This window comes from Aulostomus chinensis, chromosome 20, assembly GCF_037954235.1.
Source record: "Aulostomus chinensis isolate RoL2024-O1b breed Wild chromosome 20, RoL_Achi_v1.0, whole genome shotgun sequence".
In the NCBI taxonomy this organism is placed as follows: Eukaryota; Metazoa; Chordata; class Actinopteri; order Syngnathiformes; family Aulostomidae; genus Aulostomus; species Aulostomus chinensis.
Genome location: NC_141339.1, coordinates 2,732,565 through 2,755,000, shown reverse-complemented (window position 1 = coordinate 2,755,000; position 22,436 = coordinate 2,732,565). Strand labels below are relative to the sequence as shown.

The 22,436-nt window shown below is 48.9% G+C and overlaps 2 protein-coding genes across 13 annotated transcripts in view; one reads left to right on the top strand and one right to left on the bottom strand.

Moving 5' to 3' along the window:
- fzd3a (frizzled class receptor 3a) overlaps window positions 1-14,577 on the bottom strand; it is a 20,774-nt gene extending 6,197 nt beyond the window's left edge. Inside the window, exons 1-6 of one of the 2 annotated variants that reach the window (XM_086190128.1) lie at window positions 14,429-14,577; window positions 12,996-13,565; window positions 1,673-1,869; window positions 524-986; window positions 141-440; window positions 1-55 (exon numbers count right to left, since the gene is read on the bottom strand). The exon at window positions 1-55 is cut by the window's left edge and continues 197 nt beyond it. In XM_086190128.1, coding sequence (XP_086046254.1) covers window positions 1-55; window positions 141-440; window positions 524-986; window positions 1,673-1,869; window positions 12,996-13,196 — 1,216 coding nt within the window. In that variant the 5' untranslated portion in view covers window positions 13,197-13,565; window positions 14,429-14,577. Of the gene's footprint in view, window positions 56-140; window positions 441-523; window positions 987-1,672; window positions 1,870-12,995; window positions 13,566-14,107; window positions 14,376-14,428 lie in introns of those variants that run through there. The other variant, XM_086190129.1, reaches the window with a different exon arrangement.
- Window positions 13,661-22,122, top strand: fbxo16 (F-box protein 16). 11 transcript variants are annotated; one of them, XM_086190139.1, is made up of 10 exons: window positions 13,661-13,905; window positions 16,918-16,983; window positions 17,066-17,192; window positions 17,501-17,536; window positions 17,627-17,833; window positions 17,911-18,075; window positions 18,144-18,394; window positions 19,202-19,313; window positions 19,821-20,073; window positions 21,594-22,122. In XM_086190139.1, the coding sequence occupies exons 3-10, from the start codon at window positions 17,103-17,105 to the stop codon at window positions 21,686-21,688; spliced, it is 1,209 nt and encodes a 402-aa protein (XP_086046265.1). In that variant the 5' UTR covers window positions 13,661-13,905; window positions 16,918-16,983; window positions 17,066-17,102; the 3' UTR covers window positions 21,689-22,122. The 11 variants fall into 11 exon arrangements, with proteins under 11 accessions (XP_086046265.1, XP_086046260.1, XP_086046261.1 ...); XM_086190134.1 differs by lacking the exon at window positions 13,661-13,905 and adding an exon at window positions 14,132-14,497 and having other exon boundaries at window positions 17,091-17,192; XM_086190135.1 differs by lacking the exon at window positions 13,661-13,905 and adding an exon at window positions 14,132-14,497.
- The last annotated feature ends 314 nt before the right edge of the window (window positions 22,123-22,436 follow it).

Genomic DNA, 22,436 nt, shown 5'->3' with positions numbered 1-22,436 from the left:
CCATGCGAACTCGGTTTAGTGCGGCAATTCCCGCCAGCAGAAGCACCACGCCCACCTGGGAGAGTTGGAGGAAACCCACCTCATCTAGTGGAAGTATTTATCCTTATCAGGAGTCAGAGGAACCATGTAAAGAGGCTCACCACCACATCCACTCCCAGCGGTGCCAGCAGGAACCAGCGCAGGGCTGTCAGGTTGTACAGGCCCACAAAACACACGCCGCTCACACTGTCTCCCTCGATCTTGTTCATGGCGAGGAGGGTGACAGTGAGAACCCCGGGGATCCCCCAGGCGCAGGCGTGGAACAGAAGAGCCTTCTTCTCTATCGCCTCACTGCCCCATTTGGGCACAGCAGCCAGGAACCAGGTGATGGTGAGAATGACCCACCAGACGCTGCCCGCCATGGTGAAGAAGTAGAGCACCATGAAGAGAAGCGTGCAGGCCTGGCAGCGACAAAGACAGAGGGTCATTGTTGTGATGTCAGCTGTGTAGAAGCAGCACAGGAAGTCGTGGACGGATTTCTCACCTTGTTATGGGAGCCTTGAGTGACGGTTGAAGCCCTGAACCTCCCGGGACTCGCAGCGTTACAGGAGACTTTGTCCTCCAGCAGGAACCCCAGGAAGAAGACCAGGGACACCATCATGTAGCACACAGCATAGAAAATAATGGGACGCTCTGGGTAGCGGAAGCGTGACACATCAATGAGGAAAGTGAGGAAAGTGAAGAGGGTGGCGGAGAGGCACACGATGGACACCACCCCGATGAAGTAGCGGGCGAAGGTCAGCTCCTCACGCGTGAAGTACATGTTGGCACACGGAGGAGAGCAGTCCCGCACCTCCATGAAGGAATAGCCCAGCTCAGGGTCGATTTTGAGTTCTCGTGGACACCAGAAGCCGTAGTCTCGCTGGACAGAGATGGGGGATTCAGTGGCGTCCGTGCTGGACAGGAGGTCTACAGGGCGGGGGTAAGACTCGTCACAGTCTGGAAACCTGGGGGGGAGGAGAGACCATCTCAGCACTGGTTTTGAAGGTGAAGCTTAGAGCAACAAGGCGCCTGTTTGCTAAAATGATTTTGAGCTTCCAGCTGTAGACACATCCCGTAGAGGGAGGTTAAAGAGGACGTGTGTCAACCTTCCAGACGCCAGGAGACCAGCCCACCCCCGCAGTAACGCTGGCCCTCCCTCCTTACTGGAGGACAGACAGAGGGAGGAGGACACATTTGGAGGTGACCATCAACTAACTGGCGATTACATGGCTCTCACGTCTGACCTGATTGCTTTCCCTCCAGAACACATCTGGAGAGATTTGGGCTGGTTAGCGATGGTTCATCTCACACAAGTGATGGGACACTAGACTGGGAGTACTGGAATTGGGGACAGACACACTGATCTTCCCCACAGATCGCATATCAGAACCATGGTGTTAATCCACACGCTGATCCAGATTCATGCTGATCCAGATTCATGCTGATCCAGATTCATGCTGATCCAGATTCATGCTGATCCACACATACAGATCGAATAAGATGCTTTGTGATATATTCAATGCCAGCCACATGAATAATAATGACGATGATGATGATGGTGGTGATATCAATAAAAAAAATAAATTAAAAAAAGAGTTTTGGCATCAGTGTCAGAGCTGAAGACATGTGGATCGGTGCACATTGTACCGACCTATTGCAGTCCATCTCCTCGGGCCAGCTGACCCCAAACATGTCCATCAGTTTGTAGCAGTCGCTCCTGGCCTGCAGACAGAGGCGGCGGCAGGGCAGCGTCATCCGGCCATACTCTGTACACACCGGAGCGTAGAGGGCACACAGAAACATCCTGAGGTCCGGAGAGCACTGCAAGTTCACCATGGGATGGAACGGCTGCAGGTAGACGGAGACCGAGACACACACACACAATATCAGACACACACAATATCAGACACACACAATATTTGGAAAGTTGTTGCTTTCTTCTTTGTTCCCTGTTGGTCCAACTTCCAAATGTGAGCCAAAAGGAGGCACAAAGAGAGCAGTGGAGCATGTCATGTGACAGTTCCTGGAGATGAGTCTGTAAAAACAACATTGGCCCCATTCCTAATAATCTCCCCCCCCCCCCACACACACACCCCTCCCCCGTCCTCCATCACCTCTCCTCCTTCCCTCCAGAAAGCAGAAGCACTACAAGCTTAACAACCCCCAACACACACACACACACACACACACACACACACTGCTGACAGGGCCTTTGTGTTACAGTGAGACCACGCTGTGACTGATTGACAGCAGTGCGCACTCACACACACTAAAGTACAGACAGAAGTATATTATGTTCATGCAAACACACTCCAGTAGCACCAGCATGATAACGGTCTCACACACATCAAGGGAACCAAGAGGGAGGCCATCGGAGGACCACATGTTGATATGTAAATGTACGGACGAGTGTGTATGAGTGTGTATGTGTGAGAATTATGTGGGCAGAGAGAACACTATGCACACACTCATGTGTCCAGGAGGGAGCGTATGTGTATACATCTTTGTGTGCATGTATGACACAAAGGTCACCAGCCACACCCCAGCAAGTCTGACACACGCTAAATGCCCTCCCCCAAAATCCAAAGACTGTATGACAGACAGGGAGGGGGAGGGAAGGGGGAGGGGAAGTCAGGGGGAGTTTGTCTGTTTGTTAGGAGTGATATTAAGGAGGATGTGTCACTGTGGTTTAAACGAATTCAGCATTTACTTGTGTTTGTTCAGTAGATTAGACACACACACACACACGCACGCACACACACACACACACACACACACACACACACACTCCTGTTAAAAAATGTCTGTTGAGGCTGAAACTTTTGCTTCCCTCTATATTAACGGAGGCACATCAGAGTGTTGAACTCCAGCAGCTGCTCCTCAACATTGCGCCTCCTCACACGCTGCTGAGCTGACGGAGTCACGGCAGGGGCGGCGGCGGTCGGCCAGAACTCTCTGGTTCAGACGGTCCTGAGTACACGGGTCTGTCTACAGACATCAGCAAGACTTGGAAGCATGGAATTACAACAGATCTGAGCCACGCACCAACAACTGAACGTCAAAACTGGAACAGAAAATTCAGATCAACTGCTGCTGCTGCCCTGGCGGCGGTCGATCAAGGCTGGTGCCAGGACATCGGATCAAAATATTTGGATAAAAGCAGATGAGTCATCATTACAATGACATCTGTCTGCAGGATGGCGCTGCTGTCCCTGGAATAGAATCAAACCAACATTCAGCTCAAAATGGACTCTGCAATCAACTCACACGGGATGTCTTTATGTAACAAGGATTATAACGCGTCTTAGGCTTCATCGTAGCACGGAAGCACCCACACGTTTAGTCATTGCCTTGTTGAGACAGGAAGTAGCCACGAGGCCAGTGCGTGGTCAGGTAGGATTGTCTGACATGTGAGATCACTTACACGCCTGTCATAGCTCTGATCAATCAATCAGTCGACGCCATCATTTCTGAACAAATGGAGTCATCGTGTTTCAGTGGGCACCACTGGGCAATGCGACAACACGTCACCATGGCAGGATGAGCCGCAACCATCTATGAAGCATCAACACGAGGGAGGTAACACACCTCCCCCTGTAGAGGAGTCGGCCTGCGCTGAACTCATCTGACCTGCTGGTCAGATACTGAGATGTTCTCGCCAGTGTAGCTGTCAATTTCTCCTGAAGGTCACAGGAAAGCACGCTTTTCTTTTATTGACACCTGGCGTGACCCTCGTTCATCCCCCCATCGCTGGCACTACTGACTGCTTGTTTGCCTCGGCTGACAGTAGCAAATATTGGCATTCATCTCTTAATTAATCCACCTGTAAAATGTCAGAAAAAAGTAGGAAAGTTCTGTCACGTTTTTCGAGTGTACGAGTTGACAAGACATATCCGAAAGATATATTTAAGTGTCTTGTTTTGCTCCGTTGGCTGAATAATTAATTGCAATTTTAGCGAAATTGCATTGTGGCCTGGTGCCACATCCAAATCACAAGAGGTGCAATATTACTAAAAACAAAACGCTCATCAAAGTACCGTTGAAAATGGGTGACAATGGAGCTGCAGGGAGAGCTCACGCATCACGTCAGACATTTCTATTACACGACAAGCGTGATAATTCTGTCTGATACTGTCAATCACATCACAACGGAAACATCAGTCAAAACAATTGCGTTCCCCCCTCGTGATAAAGGGACTAACATGAAGACCGCAGAACTCCAAAACCCAGTTTGTACGTAGGGAGGACAGCACTCTGGTGAATTATAATATCCCTCTATTGATGCTCAGACATCCAGAGGTCCACCCCACCGTGAGTCCGGGGGAAGGTGCTACTGCATGTACTCCCCATCCATCCTTCGGGTTGGCTGGCAGGACTGAACCCTTTGACATTTACGCGTTCTTGTTAGATCATCTCTGAGTGGGTAGTTCATGCTAACACAACTCAAGTGAGCTTGCATCTTTGCTCTTCTCCTCTGTTTGGATTCCCGCAGGCTACTGATGCGCTCCGTAGAACACAGTGTTCTCCAAACGGAGCTGCAGAGCAGAGAGAAAGGAGAGATGATCTCCTGAGCGTCTCCTTACATTCAGCCCTCTTCCTATTCATCAGGCGTCTCATTTTTCTATTTTTACACTCCTCCATCATCAGCCCTCTGCCCTCCTCCATCTCTATTCAGCCATTTTATGACTGTTAGCTCATCATGCAGGCCAGTATGGGATGGGACGTAAGACTGGACACAGCTTTACCGGCGCCGTCAGCAGCCCAAACAACTCCCGGCACAACCATCTTGAGACCCTGCAGAGCTCGCGGTTTTCTCCACGGGGGATTCCGCGTTCATGGCCATATTGGAAACAGCTGGTGAAGCACTGTTCCAATGAAGCATCAGCGGTTTCTCGTGGTGCTTTCCAGCCCAGAGGTGATCGTGTAAGGAGAGTCAAGCGTGTAACACACAACACAGGCCTGGAGGCGGGACCATAGAGGAAGATTAGCCTCCGCCTCCCTGCAACCTCATTACGTTTACAGCTCTGATTCTTGATCTCTGAAAATGTGAAATATTATGCCACTCAGTCAGTCCCTCTCTCTCTCTCTCACACACACACACACACACACTCACACACACACCAGTTCTAGCCCTACTTAAGACTGCTGTTTTTATGTAGTTTTTAAAAACCTGACATATTGAACAGCAATTATTTGTTTATTGATAGATTAGTTAACTCAACAAAAATCAAATTGCAAATATTTTGCAAACAAACAAATTATTCGACCTTCAAAAATGGAAATTATCATAGTCAGAAGCTGTAGATGACATCAAGAGGAGCCAGACTGCATCACTTGATGACCCTGAAACACATCAATGTAACACGAACTTCCTCCAGGAAGAACAACCCAAATCAAAACCACTTTATTTTACATCTCATTAAAAAAATAAAAATAAAAAAAAATTTAAAAAAAGCATTTTCATGATCTCAATCCTGAAAAAAGAACCCCGACCAATTCTGACTGATTGTCAGGCACTTTTTTGGCACTTGGAAATGATGGATTCCTTTTTAAAAATGTAATTCTTTTCACCAAATTATTAACAAAAATGAACATGATTTTTTTTTGTATTTCTCACATCAAACGTAAGTCATTATGCCGAGAGTTAATGTCAAAGTGAAAAAATGAGCCCAGGCGGACACAAAGCGACAGGAGCATGAAGAATATGCTGTGTGTGAGGTTGTTCATAAATAATAGTAAGTAATTACAATCAATAACAAAGCACATTGTTAAGAGCACTGCTACAGACCAGCCGTCAACAGAATAACTGCAGTCAGGCTTGATGACGTTCAATGTCCTTGACAACCTCTGGAAGCAACCTTGTAGCTACTGGTTAGCCACCGCCACCTACTGAGACGCACAAAAAGCTCTGAGCTCGACCAGTGTGGGCGAGGAGAACTTAGACGACACAAGCGTGAGCCGCAGATCTGAGTCGGGGAGTTCCAGCGGCTCTGCACTGACAGCCAGATTTAGGGACAAAATAATCATCATTTTGCATTTAAAAAAGTGCAAGCTTGACGAGATTCACTGAGGCACGACCGCTTCAGATCTGGGCAGCGCGTCTGCTTCTCGAGTTTTACATTATTTAAATGCAATGAACGGATGTGTCCTTCTACTGCAGCCCATGCGTGGTTCTGATCCTGCCCACGGCCAGGCTGCATTCTGCTGGGTGCAACACCAGCAGTGCTCTCAACACCACTGGTCATGACGCTTCTACAAATGAGCACTGGAGAACCAGCAGTAAATACTGCTAAAAGTCTAGCAGACGTTTGACAGGTTTCTCTTGGGTGACACCAACAATTCAAACGTCTGCTTTTGAAGAACTTGACCTTTGTCTCACCTCTCTAAGACACTTTGTTTTGAATAACATTATGATGATCATGATATTAATAATGCACGCTGTCCGATCCAGTAGAGTGTGGCTGCATGGACCTCCTAACGCTGAAGTAATTAGAGTTTAATGGATTCTCTGAGTCAGCTGCTAAAGCGCTGTGACTGATGAACCGCTGACAAAGAAGCCCATCGTGACCAACTGGTCTTTGAGAAATACCTCCCATCTTCCCCCTCCCTCCTCCAGCCTCGCTGCTCCCTCTCTCCCTACTTTATCCTCCTTTTTCCTCTGCTGCCATTCCAATTCACCAAATTTCCAAACTCAGCGCCTTGGCAACGAGTGATGCATCACCAGGGAGGAGGAGGAAGAGGAGGAAGAGGGAGGAGAGCAGGGTTCGAGGAGGTCAGGGTGCAGGGTGGAGGGGACCACCTCCCGGGAGGCAAGAAAGCCTCTGCTCCCTTTGTTAACAGCACAATTGGGACCGTTTCCTGGGCAACGGGTGAGCCCTGCATTGGGGGAGGGGGAGGACAAAAGAGTTTGGGGGGTGAGAGGGTGGAGGAGTGGAACGATGGGTGGACCGCGTCAGCCGTGTCATTCACCACTAAGAAAGTGTTTGAAAACCTTGCGTTGTGACAGTGTGTAAGGCCTGTTTATACACACACACACACACACACACACACACACACACACACACACACACTCTGGGAGAGGCTGTTGTGGACTAGCGACTTGTTCTCTGGATGTGCTCTCATTCAGCCTGCAGCCAATAAACACCGTGTTGGACAGTAAATAAAACAAGAGCCTCTTTTATAACGTAGGTCACGCTGACTAGGATTTATCAGACCATGTTGGTGTGTGTGTGTGTGTGTGTGTGTGTGTGTGTGTGTCTGCTGAACTGGGATACATCTTTACTAGCTAACACAAAAGCATGTTAAATTGGGTAACATGCATGTCTGACCCAAGCGGGCTGCAGAGTTATTTTCAGGTAGGCACCTCAGCCTCGCTGCCATCCACTCCCAGAGGCTGGGTGGAGTATCTGGGTTATTGTGTACAACAGTTGGAACGTGATACACTTCAACTGGATGTGCTGCAAACCTGAGACAAGAGGCCGAACTAACCTCCTCAAAGAGGAGGAAATGGGTGTATCAGAATCAGAGCAGTGATTAGCTTTTGTGTCGCTGCACGACAAGTAGCTGCGGTAGCGCCGAGGTCATCGAGGAGCGGTGACACGCCAGAGTTGTTTGTTTCCACTGAAGAGGAGTCCCTTGTCTTGTTACTTTGCCGCCATTAGAAATGATTTGCTGGCTTCCCATTGACAGCCAGTCAATCTCTCCTATCAATCTAATTTCATTAACATCTTCAGCTGCCACCCCCCCCCCCGACAGACTCACCCTCATTACTTTCACCATGATAGTCACACTCCTCAGTGTGTCTGCCCAGTGAAATATCTAAGCAACCTCCAAAACTGGACTGTTCTATGGATGGTGTTGGCCCAGTGACCTCAGTGCAGGAGCAATAATAACAGTTTTAGAACCTCATTCTGTTCCAGCTGGGTACAAATATCCAGCGTAGACGGAGAACAATCACTGCTCACACGGCTCGCAGTTCTTGGCAATGCTTCTCAGACATGATATGTGCCTCTGTTGGGTTCCCTTGAAGGAAGTACAGTAACAAAAGACTTATAATCGTTCCACAAAGACAAGAGCTGATGTCAGCCAGTAACGTGGTGATCCTGGTGCCATCTGCTCTGGATGCCTCACTGGTTTACTGATGAACCCACCCCGATTCACATTCATGCACGTCTTTCACTAAAGAAGAGGATTTTACCCCACTTCTTTTTTTCTTTTTTGTAAATGCCAGTCAAATCCGCCACGCTTATCTTGTGTGAGTATGGCACAGTATCATTGTGGCACAGAAATAGCAGATTCCCAGCCCTGAGGCCGCTGTCCCACTTCAGCTGCGAGGTCATTCGGCGGTCAGTGATGGCGGGCTGAGCGAGGGTGAATCCCCAAACTGAAAATCTCCTGTTTTTAGAAATCCTTGTGTAGTTTTGTGTTCAAAACAGATATCAAATGTGTATTTGTTTAAAAAAAACAACAACAAAAAACAAGGGGAAACTTCCAAAATCCTTTGGTCAATCTGCTCTCTTAATGCCGGCTAATTGTGGTGTTTGGCGATACATCCCAACATTCTGTGCCACCACACGAAAGGTCAGCCTAGTCTAGAATTAGAATTATGACGTTTTGCTCATGAGATAAAGCACCAGGAAGGTTTAAAACCAAATCTTGACTAATAGCATTTACTTTTCCAACATATAAAAAAAACCCTGAAATCCTTGAAAGCCATGACATGGAAAAAGAAATTGAGAAACACAAGACTTCAATGGGTTTCAACAAAAAGTGCAAGAAGGACAGGCGTTGGTTCTGGTCCAACTCCCCGTTTCTCCACGGTGCGAGGCATTCATCATCATTTATCATGGCTATTCAGTGGACCTAATTCGCTTTAAAATCAACTGTCAATTCTCATTTGGCCGCCTTCAACATCTTACAGGCTTTGAATTCTCCCATGAACTGGATCTAGGGCGAGTTATCTGGAAAACAAGTGCCAAACAGTGGCCTAGTCCCCATGATTTGGAACCCTTTGGGTTTCCGTGTATTTTCCAAACCCAACAAGCATTTCTGAGCACTAAAAGAGACTTAATTGAGGATCCATGACCAATCAAAGTGAACACCGTCTAAACCAGAAGTGCCTCTCTGTGTTCACTGCAACGGCACACACTGATGAGGCGTAAAAAGCTAACCTGGCCTCCAACAACACACCACTGGTGAGGAACAGCGCAGTAATGAGACGGATACTTTCGCTGAAGCCCGCCTGATCGGAGCATGACAAGTCTATCTCTATTTTCCTAAAATACGGCAAACTCAACAACATGGCAGAGTGACTGCAGCCGGACAACGGGTGAGTATTTCTGCGGTGACATCAGAGGACACAGCATGTATAAGCAGGCAGGCGAGGCAGGCGAGGCAGGCGCAGCGGGAGCCCCGCATTGTTTCCAAAGATGAGTCAAAATGCGAGCACAGCGTGTGAGATGGAGTGATGTCAAGTGATGCTGCATGCTCCCCGAGCCAGGCAGGGCATGTTCAGAGGTTACATAACCCAGGATTTTCGTGGCACTCAGCTCCTCCCGCCCTGAACCTCTCTCTTCCTCCGTTCTGCTCAGAGTAACCAGGGAGAGCGCAGCGAGGTGGAGCAGGCACAGATGGCAGGCAGGACGACACACTTCAACGCTGCTTTGCTAGGAGGGGCGGGTGGGGTCAAAGGGTAAAGTGACAGAGGAAACGAGAGCCAATGGGAACGGGATGCTGAGAGTGGATAGAATGAGATAAACATAGAGAGATGCGCTGTTACACGCAGGCAGACAGGCAGAGCGACCAGTCGATTGTTTTGGTGCAGTTTAGTCCGTAATTGCTGGACAGATTGAGCTGCAGGCAGGATCAGCCTGTATGAAAGATGGGATTAAGTTAACGAGGTGATGCATCTGCTCCATGATTGTGTTTAAATGCCTCACTCCATGTTTCAAAGAGGACAGCAGTGCGGCACCAGTCAGATGTCACGGCTGGGTAATCGTTAGATTATCAAAGCGATAGAAACAGTCAAACATGGACTTAAAGCTCAAACATCCTGAAATGTCTTTTATAAACTAAGACTTACAAAATACAACCTGTCAAAATATTCACTTACTACTGACATTCATTCAGTTCACCTGAAACAAAACGCCTCCTCGACTCTCCCGTATTAAGATCTGATCCAGGTTACGTCAAAGTAAATCCCCGGCGGTGTGGACGAGAACATCCCTGCCCGATCCTGAGCCACACAGGTGGGCACCGAGCTCCGGTCCTGACGGCAGCGCATCAAACCCATCCCTGCACAGCCTTTGTAACGAGAAAACTGATCCCGAAAAGTGGAAGGATTTTATTACTGGAAACTTGTCTTGACCCGTCTGAGTCAGACTTGCTGGGTGTGTGGGACATTCTAGGCCAGCGTGCCTGCATGAGGACTGGAGGACGCTGGACTCTAGCTAGCTTGGGCTAAAACTGTAACATCGCAGTCAAACTGGTTTGTGTGCAGGCTAATGTTTTGTTAGCAGTTGTGTTGATGATGAGGACTTTAGCTGGGTGTAAGCTCAACCTCCAAGTAGTGAATGAATGTAACTCGATCCACACGTCATCAGTGTTGCTCATTAACACAAATTATAAGACGACTCGCCCTGCAGCTGACCAATCAGAGCCTTCGCTCAGAAACACTCAGCAGTTACTGCCAACCAGAGTGTTTGTGGTAAAAACACCCAAGTATCACCAGGTATGTGTCTGTGTAATGGCAGCATGGATGTGACTCGAGGGGACTTGGAGAGCACGCACCTCTACCAAGGCCACCTCAGCCAAACCCAGACAGTTTCCCAAAACTTAGGACGCTCTCCCTTTGCTCAGGCTGCAACCCCCCAGCAGGGTTAGGGTCAGGCCAGGTGGGCAGTCAGCCTCTGACCACCTCCTTGGTGGAGACCTGAATCCATCAGTCGTACCAAACTGAAACAAAGAATATTTGGTGTTTTTACTCTCAGGCTAAGCTGACTTACTGCTAAAATCCTGTTATGTAAAATGGAGTCAATGTGAGAAGCCCCCCCCCCCCCCCCCCGCCCAATACTGAGGTAAATCACTAATGTGCGGCCAGGAACCATTTTAGGACAACACACCCTGTTGAATCAGTGGTGTTTAATAATGCACAGTTCTCATAAGCCTCAGGGCTAAATATTAAAACTTCATTTTCTTCTGAATGTTTTGGTAATACACTCACAGTCCCTGGAGCAAGAGGAACCAAACTGAAGTAGGCTAGCTCCTGAGATAATAGCAAGTAGCCAGTTAGCCGCGGTGATGCTAATATTTAGGCTACTGATGATGACAGCAATGCTAATCACTCCACAGACCTCAGTTGTGACCTGACAATTCCTCCATGTTGAGTCTGTTTTTATGAGAGTGTGTGTGTGTGTGTGTGTGTGTGTGTGTGTGTGTGTGTGTGTGTGATCCACAGCTACGCCGAGGCCCAACATAAGAGAGGAGAGAGAGAGAGCAGACCAGGAGAACGCGTTTCAACCAAGCTCAGAGGAGGCAGGCGGGAGGTGAACGCACGCGAGGACGTCACGCTGCTCTAAAAGGGCGTTCGACTTCATCCAGCGTCGAGATCAGTTATTACGTCACCATTTGTCTTCCCGGTCAATACCTTTAGTAGAAATCCATCAAAGGCTCAGACTAAAATCCCTCAAATCTGGTATAATATCTCTTTTATTATCATGTAGTTTAAAACTCCAAATTAAATATTTAAACTGCATATTGAAAGGCACCAAATGCCAATTACACTGATCAAGCTGCTGATGATCTATCATTTGCTAAAATCCCGCGAGATAAATTCAAATGGAAATATTTCAATGTATCGTTCCCTCATCGCTCGTTTCTTCAACTGACTGAAACTACCTGCAGACTTTTTTTTAATTAATGATATTTAATAGTACATATTTACTAATTTCCCCTCAGGGGTAGTGGGTGATGGGAAAAGTCAATGAAAGAGACGATGAACACGGCCACGGTGTAAACCACCACCAAGCACGAGGCCTGATTCTCCATTAAAAACCACCACAAGGCTCAACCTTGGGGGTCCAACAGCTGGTTCACACCTCGCAGTCGTTTCTCAATTCCTTTTTCAGGAATATTTCATGGTAATATTGTCACTCCATATTTTCACCTTCAAAAGGAATGAGTGGCAATTATTTTCAGTGTTTCAGTGCAACGTACGATGGTAGAAATGGATTTTTTAAAATTATTTTTATCAAAAAATTCATTTATTTTTTGCTTTTTAACACTGTCTAAAACAGCCGACTATCTGCAGGCAATAATTACATAATAATAATGATAAAATATTTTACTGATGTTGGGATGCATGATAAAATATGCGCCAAATCTGTACGGGCAGGTGTTTTTATTTGGTGTGACGATATTTATATCAGCCCCGTTCTGCTCAAGTCCCCTCTGAGGTATTGTAATCAACACCTGATTTATAGGCGTTTCCAAATGTTTTGGAAATAAATAAAACATTATATATATATTTTTTTAATTTGATTCAAATTAACATGCATTTTTTTGGGTACGTAGAGAATTTGAAAATCATGTATGATCTTATTTTCATTCAAAGAATATCATAAAATATCACAAATCTGTAACTATTAGCTATCGGCCAAATCAGTTGTAAAATACCGCCGTGTCAACCAAAGATCGAATGCTGTCCATCTCCAGAAGGTTTTCATTTGCAAATGATCACTGATTTTATGAATCATCCGTCTGCAGACGCTCAAAGGGTGTATTTGGTGAAGGTCAGGCTGGTTTGCCTCCTAACAACCCAGAGCCCCAAGACGCTCAGTCTGGTGAGCCAGAGGACACAGAACCCATGCCTGAACCTTCTTCTTCTACAAGAAAGCAATTATTTATTGATTAATTTTAGATCCAGGGTACAAACCGAATGAATCCCCAGCCACACCAGCATCTCCAGTGTACCGTACCTCCATGGCGAGGGCCGCCGTTTGCTGGTCGTAATGGTTCAGCACGTTGGGCATGAAGGTGGAGTTGTAGGGCAGCCCCTGACACATGCGCAGCGTGATGGGCTCACAGGTGAACAGGCTGTGGCTGCCAGCCGCCGCGTCCATGGGGATGGCCACGCACGCCGTCAACATGGACACTGACAGCACCCACAGCAGACCCATGACCAGCTGGTGGAGGAGGAGAGGACGACTCAGACGGGGAGGGAGAGAGGCTCAGTCACCAGGACGTGGGGTTGTCGGGGCTGGGGGGCTGTGAAGGTCTCGCTGGCAGCCTGTGGTCCTTCCTCTTCCTCTTGCGATCACAGAGGGACAGCCCGGCTCCAGCAGCGTATGCCGGCGCCACCATGGTTGAAGCCGGCTGCATCCATTGCCGAGGGCTGTAAGTCAGCAGCTGCAGCGTGTCACCAGATCTCCATCACCTGAGCGCTGCCTTGGTCCTTTCAGACGCTGTGCTCTCACAACCCCCTCCTCCTTCCTCCACGGCTGGCGATGATGCTACGCAGCGGCACCTCAGACACGGCAGCGTTCAGGCTGAAAGAGGAAAGCACGACAATTGAAGACCAACATGAATATTTGGTGATAATAGCAGCTCAGTGGAGGCTTCCTCATCGCGTAACAACCGATCCTGAAGACGTCTGAAGGATCTGATGCTGTGAACTAGAGGCTACACCCTAAACACACACAGGGGGCTGCTTCATCAGGGCTGGTGGGCTCACTGCTGGTGTCAGGGTGACATGGATCAGTGGGTTAATGGACATTTTAGCATCAGCAGAGATACACGGAGGAGTTCCTGTGTTTGTGTGTGTGTGGTTCCACATGAAGAGAGAGTAGAGAAATTATTGCCATGGATGTTTCATCTCTGAGGCTACAGGTCAGACAGTTATCTTCATTTATCTGGAGGTTTTTTGTTTGTTTGGTTAACAATTTGTGAACGTTTCACTGTACACGCCCATGAGAGACCAACAGCTTTCCACAATAACACTTGATTATAAACCCGTCTATGACACACACACACACACACACACACACACACACACACTGTAGAGGTTACGCCAGTATTCTGCCGCTGTTACCTGCGGGTCAGTATCAACGGCTCCTCCTCGGGGGAAAGTGGAACGTTAGCTAACTATTAGTTAACGGGACGCGTCACCACACCCGGCGCAGCCCGGAGAAAAGGATGAATTAAACCGATCAAATGTCAAGTCAGCGGAGACAAAAGACGGTCCTGACCGGGGGGTAACCGAGCCGTGTGTAGCCTGTTCCGTACCGGTGCTAGAGCCTACTATACCGGGATTCACCGAGCCGAGCCGGCGGTAACGGAGCGGCGAGTTCCTGGAAAAACGCTCGGTTTTCTGGTAACAGAGAGAGACGGGTCGCATTTGAGGGAACTTTACCTGGTCGTTGTTCAGATACGTGACGTGAAGACACGGGGTCTCGGCCGCTCCTCGAGTCGTTAACAATGAGTGAGTGTCCCCCAGCCAGCCAGGCTGTACCCTCCTCTCCTCCTGTCCGCCTCCCCCGGCCCTTCCCCCGCTCCCCCCTTCTCCCAACCCGCTGTCAAGCTACAGCTGCTTAGACGCGGCTTCGACCCCGTCCTTCAGATTAAAAGCCGCGTCAACGAGGACGCCGGCACCAGTACATCCGCCGCGCAGGGACAACCACGGAGGCGTTTCCGGTTCCGGCGCGGTTGTGTCCGCGAGCTTGACGCAGCGGCGTCTCTTTCTTAGGTTTTCTGCTTCGGTTGCGCGCGACCGCCTACCCGAGCGCGAGCACTTTTTTTTTAAGCTTTTGAATCAGAAACTTGTGAGACCGGAGAGAGAAACACAGAACCGGTTCACCCCCGGCCGGCCCGCACCGCCCGGTAACGGCTGGAACCCGCGAACGACACCCGGCGGTGCGAAAGCTGAACACGCCGCAGAACAGGTTGTTGGTTGGGCGGACCCCCCCCCCACCCCGCCTTCCCCTCCCCTCCCCTCCCCTCCCCTCCCCTCACGTGTAGAATCAGCCCTATGTGTACCAACGGGCACGCGCTCCCGGGTCTAACGGGGGCGAGCCCACTGATATTTGTGCTGTCTGACGTTTCCATCCTTCACTTGGAGACCAACCACGTCCTCCGTGCAGGTTAAACGCCGTTTATTTTTTGAATGAGGTGGACACGCCCCACGGGCGCGCGCCGTAGGACACAGGCCCCTCCCTCAAACATGAGTGACACGAGCTCTGATTGACGCTGTCAGAAATATATTGTTGTGTTACGATGGCCTCCAGTACACTGAGATGTCTTTACCAGTATCTTTACTTTCTTTCATGATCATCATCATTACTATTATTATTATTGTTTTTGTTGTTATTATTATTATTGTTGTTGTTGTTCTGGTATTATTATTGTGGTGGTTGTGGTTATTATTATAGTTGTTGTGGTTATTGTGGTTGTTATTGCTGTGGTGGTGGTGGTTATTATGGTTGTTGTTCTGGTTATTATTATTGTGGTGGTGGTTATTATGGTTGTTGTTGTGGTTATTATTATTGTGGTGGTGGTTATTATGGTTGTTGTTGTGGTTGTAATTCTTGATTCTCTGATCATGTCAAGAACAACAGGAAAATCCAGAGCTTTTTAAAGGTAAAGGGCCGTTGTGTTGCTCAGGACAACCACCTGAGCTCCAGTAAGAGCGGCACACTGACTGTTCCTGGTTTGTGAGCAGAGAGTGGCAGTAACCTGATGACACCCCCCCCCCCCCCCCCCCCACACACACACACTGCATCTGGAGGGCTGGCGTTTGCTGCGTTTATTGTGAAACAGCAACATCCTGTCGTGTGTGTGACACCGATCCTCTTGCGGTTGTCGCTCTCATCTGGAGGCCCTGGTGCTCGTCATTTCAAACAGGAGGGCCTGAGATGTGAAATGTTCACTTCCTGTGAGGTCAGAGGGTTCGATCACGATGCCTCCAACAGCAAAGATGGTCGCTCTCCCAGCGGCGATGTCATCAGTCGCCACACAGCAGCATCAGATGGATTTGAGCTGCAGGAGGCTGGTGGCCAGAGAAATACTTCAATCACAGTATTGAGTAGGAAAGAGAAGTATGGTCGTTAGTGTCATTACTAGTGACTCTCCGTGATTTCTATACCAACCCTGAAACCAGAATAAAAGCCTGGATCAATCAAATGAATTCTCTTCACGCCCCTGGATTTGGGACTCGGACAACATTCTTGATTTTTTTAAATTCTGCTGTCTCTCTTCACGTTAATTCTACAGATCGGCCTCATTACAAAAATACAGAATCTAATTTTAAAATGTGATTCACGTGTCCTGCGTAACGCATTCTCCATTACTCGATGTGAGGTTGCCCCCTACTGGATGAAGAAGGGAAGTCACGGGTTTGGTTCAGTTGGATTTAATCCATGCAGAATTTGTTTATGTTTTTGAACATCGTCTGGGCGTGTGTGTGTGTGTGGGGGGGGGGGGGGGGCGTGTGTGTGATACACATCCTCACAAATATTCTGAAACAAATCTTTTATTCTTTTTTTTCTTTGCAGCCTATCAGGGGCAGGTGGTTTTTGCTGCAGCGGCACATTCTGCACTACATTTGTCATCATTAAAGCCACACACACTTCACCCTCCACTGGGCTTTACTTTGCACCGCCCTCCCTGACGTGTGTGTCAGGGAGTCCGTTTAAGGAGAGCACATTCAGTGTCTCCATGGAAACAAGTAAACAGGGAAGTGGGAAGAAGGAGAGAGAGAGAGAGAGAGAGAGAGTGTTTGTGTTTAGGAGTTGGATTTCTTTCCTTCTGCCAGCCAAGGAGAACTGATGGTGAGTGTTTGAGACCAAGTACTGCGTCACTTCTCCAGTTTCAAATGAACCGATGTGTGTGTGCACCCACTGACAGAGCCAGGAACATGGGAGCTGTAGACGGGACATCGCTCTGACAGGGATGATAGCAAAAGTGCTCAAGGTGGTGTTGTAATACTGTCTGTCCAAAATGTGTGTGAAATGTCCCAAAACAAGTGGACACAGTTCCATGTGGTGTGTTTCAGCGCACATCGACTCTTGCCTCCCCAGCTGAAGAGAAAGATGCCACAGAGGACACCCCCCAACGGCGCGAAGCTGCAGACCAAACGGAGCGCCTGGACTCCTCTGAACCACCCGCCCTCCAACAGCAAGGTCACGGCGGCTCTCAGCCTTCCTTTAACTTGTGATACAACTTTACAATGACATCAGGAGTAAATCGAGACCGTCGGACAGAAATTTGCCCCTAAACTTTTAGGGGATGTTGTTTTCAAAGTAGAAGTGAAAATCTTCCACAGTTGTGAAGCCTGACTTTGCTCTAGCAGGACCAGTTTTCTCAGCCTTAAAGACGAGAGAAGCAGACAGGCTTGAGGAGAAACTCAGTCTGACGCGTCCTCAGTTTGGGGCAGTGGTGAGCAGAGCCTCGGGTTTGAGTTGTCATCTTTCCTTCTCCTCACCTTCAGGTTTTTGTGGAGAGACGAAACCTTCTGGCAAAGTGGGTACGTTGAAAGCGTTTGTCTCAGGGCATCTGGCCCAGCAGGCCCCCAGGGGACCCCTCTGACTGAGATCGTTTCTATTCTGCACGTCAGTTTGACAGGTGGTCCGATAGCCAGAGGAGGGTGGTCCTGCAGGACTTCGTGCTGGGCTGTTCGGTGGAGCAGCTCAGGTTTCTGAGCCTCAGCGTGAGCAGACGGCTCCCCCTGCTGGCTGCTGACTTCACCTGCCTGCTCCCCAGGGCCCTTTGCCTCTATGTCTTCTCCTTCCTGGACCCCCGCAGCCTCAGTCGCTGTGCCCAGGTACACACCCATCCACACTAGCGGCACATTGATGGTTTCACCTCATAGACATCCATGTTTATCCGGTGTGTGGGCAGGTGAGCTGGCACTGGAGGAGCATTGTAGAGCTGGACCAGCTGTGGATGCCCAAGTGTCTGAGGCTCGGTTGGTGCGTCAGCTTCTCCCCCACGCCGTTTGAGCAGGGCGTCTGGAAGAGACACTACATCCAGACGGTGCAGGACACGTGTCTGGCCTTGTCACAGGTCAGAGGAGACTTTTATCAGCGTTAGAAGCAGTTCTCGTTGTGCTTAATCGTCCTCTTCACCTCTAGACTGCCTGGTCCCTGCGGCGGTTTGTGGATCCAGCTGTGACAACAACTATCAGAGGACACGAAGAAGCCGTCCTCCTCGGTGAGGAGGGCGCAGCATCCACCACCCGGCCGGGTGGGAGCATCTCTAGAAGGAGGCCAAATGTAGAGAAGACGGCTGCGCCACCACCATGGAGGGACTCAGACAGACGTCCCAAAGACACGGTCCGCTTCAACTATCTGGACAATGTGGACCCCAGCAATGCCAGGACAGCGTAAGACTGCGAGCAGCTTTCCTGTGGTGTAAAATGGAAAACTTGTTTTTGGGAAACCTTGAGAAACAAACTGGAAGCTAAAATTAATTAAATACCAATATTCAGAATGGAGGTTCCACCAGTGATCCAAACATCTGCACGGCTGTTTTATGGAGGCACTTCACCTTCAGGTTGTCTGTCTGTCTGTCTGTCTGTCTGTCTGCCTGGAATTGACTCAGATTCAGTTCAAATGTCCTCTGGGTCTCCAGGATGGACTGAAGAGGTCAGAGGTCAAGGTCACCTTGGTACACAGGCGATTGTTCCTCCTGTATATACCTGCCTGGGCGAGATCGTCAAGAGAACGCTCTTCTGATGTCACGGATGGGCGATAAATCTGAAATCAATAATACAATAAATGAATCAGATATTAGATTGAGCTTCTGCAACGTTGCCCTCAAACACTCCATCCACCTTCCAGCAGAGAGCAGAGGTTCTGATGAAATGAGGATCCACTTGATTGCTCTGAAGCCGCTGCAGACGGCAGAGTCTCCCAGTACAACCCCGTGCACTCCCCCAAGCCCTCAATGTCTACGATGTGATTAAACTTGGGGGGTCCAGCCCCTCAAGGCCTAGTGTCACATGAGATATGGTGTGATGGGACAGAGAGGCGATGAGAGGGGCTGAGGCATGGGCCAGACCCGCAGGGGGCCAGCTTCCAGACCGGCCCCGCTGGCCACCCCATGACAGGAGGTTCTTGATTTCAGGATCCGCTCACAAAATCAGAAAACTCACATTTACCTGGACTCTCATTCTGGTGCTTCCCCGCAGAACAACGAAGAGCAGAGCCTCCTCCCGCAGCAGGCAAGCAGCCCAGCCAGACGCCGGCAGGAGGAAGACTCTGTCTGAGGCCACTTACAAACTACGCAAAGCCAAATCGCTGGTAAACCATCCACCATTCATCACGGCCAGCATGGCCCGCGCCGCCGGAGACCCCTCCCCCTCGCCTGAATCAAAGGGAGGTGCTAAATGCTGAGGGGTCTCTGGAGACTGTGCCACCAGCAGGCGTCATGCATTATGGAGCAGCGTTTACACAGGATGTTAATGATGAGCCGCTCCTGCAGGGAGGTGACAGGAGGGGAGGCAAATTCTTCTTATGATTGGGTTTGCAAAAGAGGGAGGAGAGGGTGAGGTAGAGGACACATGAAATATTCACCGTTTGGTGAAATCATGAAACTTTTATTTTGGTGCCTGGTTGCAGTTTTTAACGGCGTCTCTGACACACACACACACACACACACACACACACACACACACACACACACACAAAAAACCAAAAAAAACCCTGAAGAACTGATGTAGATTCACTCTGATCTTAATACGGTTGCTAAATGTTTGGTTACCACGGTAACCAGATTTCTCTGAGAACTTTGTCTTTCACCTCCTTCAGATGCACCTCACATCAAACGACACACCCCACCATCCTCCTCCTCCTCCTCCTCCTCTTCATCATCAACATCAGACCCAGTCACGACCCCACTGGACGTCTCACACTCACCCCGTCACCGTGGAGACTCGGAAGAGCCTGCTGCGGCTGGCTCACTGGAATGCTGGGATACGTCCGGGGCCGGTGAAGACGGCGGTGCCCAGTCTGAGTGTGGGGGCGCTCAGGGCTTCCCAGCGCTCACACAGGAGCGCTCCCAGTAAGTAACCACGCTCCTTCCCTCCCCCGGGCTGAGAATGATGTAAGCACACAGCAAGAAAAACGACGGCTTCAAAACGGCTGAGTCTGCAAGAAAGTCTGTGACCTTGTTAGGAGAGCGCTTCGTGTGTTGCAGCGAAGCCTTGAGTGGATTTTAATTATTGATTGTGAACATTTTAGCTTTTTTGAAGTGAAGTACGAGAACTTTAACTCCATTTGACGTCTTCTCCCACTGAAGCTGGAACTTCTTTGATTAAACTAATGATGATGATGATTATCGTGATTATTATTGGAATGAGACTGTTGGTTGACTCAAGGGTTCGCGTCAGCGGGGTGAGGCGTGATCCCCTCAGCTGAACCTGTGAGTGTGTGCAGTTGTCTTGTCTGTACCAACATCTCCTGCACGTCTGTCCCTCCTGGTGAGGGATCCTCCTCCCCTCCTCACCCTGAGGTTTCTCAGATTTTTCCCTGTTAAAGGTTTTCTATGGAGTTTCTCCTCAGTCGATGTGAGGGTCTGAGGGCAGAGGATGTTGTTATGATGCCATGAAGCCTGGAGACAAACTGGTGGGGAAAACGGGCTCTACAAATAAAATTGCCTTGCCTTGCTGTGGAGGAACGTTCCAGCTCACACACCGTAGATGAAAAGGCTTTGCAGCTGTCACTCTTCGTGGCCTCGGTCCATCACACCGATGCTCAGCTGAGCCGCCACTGATGCAAGTCGCTTAGAACTCATTAGTGATCCAACCCAAACAGGCCAGAGTTCCAGGTTATCTTCCTGGTCGTGGTTTAAAAGTGTTGTTCCACAGATGTGGATTTGAATTATTTAAGTTACATTCATGTCCGTGATGGGAAATACGTGCAGAGGAGCGGTCTGAAATATCACGTCCACGTGTGATGGACGGTGGCTGAGGAGTCAAATGAACAAAGGAGGAGTTGCACACATTCATTTCCAGGAAAACACCAACTTCATGGGAAATGTACCTCTCTGTGTGTCGATGCTTCTCTCCTCTGTGCTGCAGTAGGAGGCTGGGACCCATGCTAGTTAGCTTAGCACAATGAATGGTAGTGGGAGGGAAGTGTTAGCGTACCACAGTGGAAAGGTCATCACACAGACCAGACACAGAGTGTTCGTGAGTCCAGCAGTAATCCTCCCCATTCTCTCTTAAAAAACAACGTCGGCCATGATTAGCAGCAGCGGTCGCTCGACTGGTCTTTGGTTTAGTTGAGGTGCTGCGTCAAATCACTGCGCCCAGTCTGGAAAGTAGTCCGGACGATGTGTCTGAATTTAAAGATAAAATATCTCATTTTGAATTGATTATTCACAATTAATGTTGTGCAAAATTCTTTTTAATTTAAAGTGGACAAAGTTTGGTTAAACAAAGATTGTATCTGATGACTTTAGACAGAAGGTATGCCCCCCCCCCCCCCCCCCTCCGCTACCGTTCACTGTGCTAAGCTAACAAGTGTAGGTCTCTGCTCCTTCTTCATGTGTGAGTGAGTGAATGTTGCCGTCACTCTCAGGTGCCCCGCTGTTTGAAGGTCAGCCCTGGAGCCTGAGCAGGTGGACTGATGCATGGCGCCACCCGCAGGAAAACCCCCACAACTACAGCTCCTGAGAAATGGTGGCGTCACTGATACACACCGGAGAAAAATGGATACTGGCACACTTTGAGGCAACAACAGAACCACAACTGATGACTGAACCTCCTCAAGACAGGACGAGACAGCTTCCTGCAGACACAGTCCATGGCGGCACACGTCTGGTGTGATGTCACTGGAAGTGTCGTGTGGAAGGAGCACCTGGTGGAGGGAGAAAACCACCACAGACATTTTACTCTTTTGTGAGAAAAGAATAAGAAAAAAAGAATTACAGACATGTTTTTTCCTTCCCAGTACTGTTCTGATATCTGAAGTTGAGTTTGAGCGCTGCTCAAGTAATGCCATGGTAAAACATGCAGATATTATCTTTCACAAAAATAGAATAATTTGTTTGGATATCTTATTGTATGATTTGGCTCAGGTTGTAGAAAATCAATAAAAACATCCAGAGAACGAAGCCATAGAGTTTCGTTTGTCGAATCTTCGTCACTGCTCTGGTTGGAAGTTGAAGCACAACTTCCTGTTTTAGTGCAGCAAAGATTTAATTTCCTGTCCCGCGCGTCTGCAGGTCAGAAGTAACCATTTCAGCCAATCAATCACATGGAACCTGATCAGCGTAAAGACTTACACACTCACCGATGCAGTCACACGTTTCCAGAGAGCATCGCAGGTTTTTAGCATGCCCAACAACGTCCTTGAGCTCTAAGAATCGTTAGGGGCCACCTTGTTCCCACGGTGATACTTCTCAGATAGCCACACAGTTCT

Excerpts from the sequence above, each read along its gene's own strand:
- fbxo16 (XM_086190131.1), top strand. The coding sequence starts at position 17,022 with ATGTCCCAAAACAAGTGGACACAGTTCCATGTGGTGTGTTTCAGCGCA. Across the intron at positions 17,537-17,626 it reads GAAACCTTCTGGCAAAGTGG|TTTGACAGGTGGTCCGATAG; the intron begins GTACGTTGAAAG and ends TCTGCACGTCAG. Across the intron at positions 17,834-17,910 it reads GCCTCAGTCGCTGTGCCCAG|GTGAGCTGGCACTGGAGGAG; the intron begins GTACACACCCAT and ends GTGTGTGGGCAG.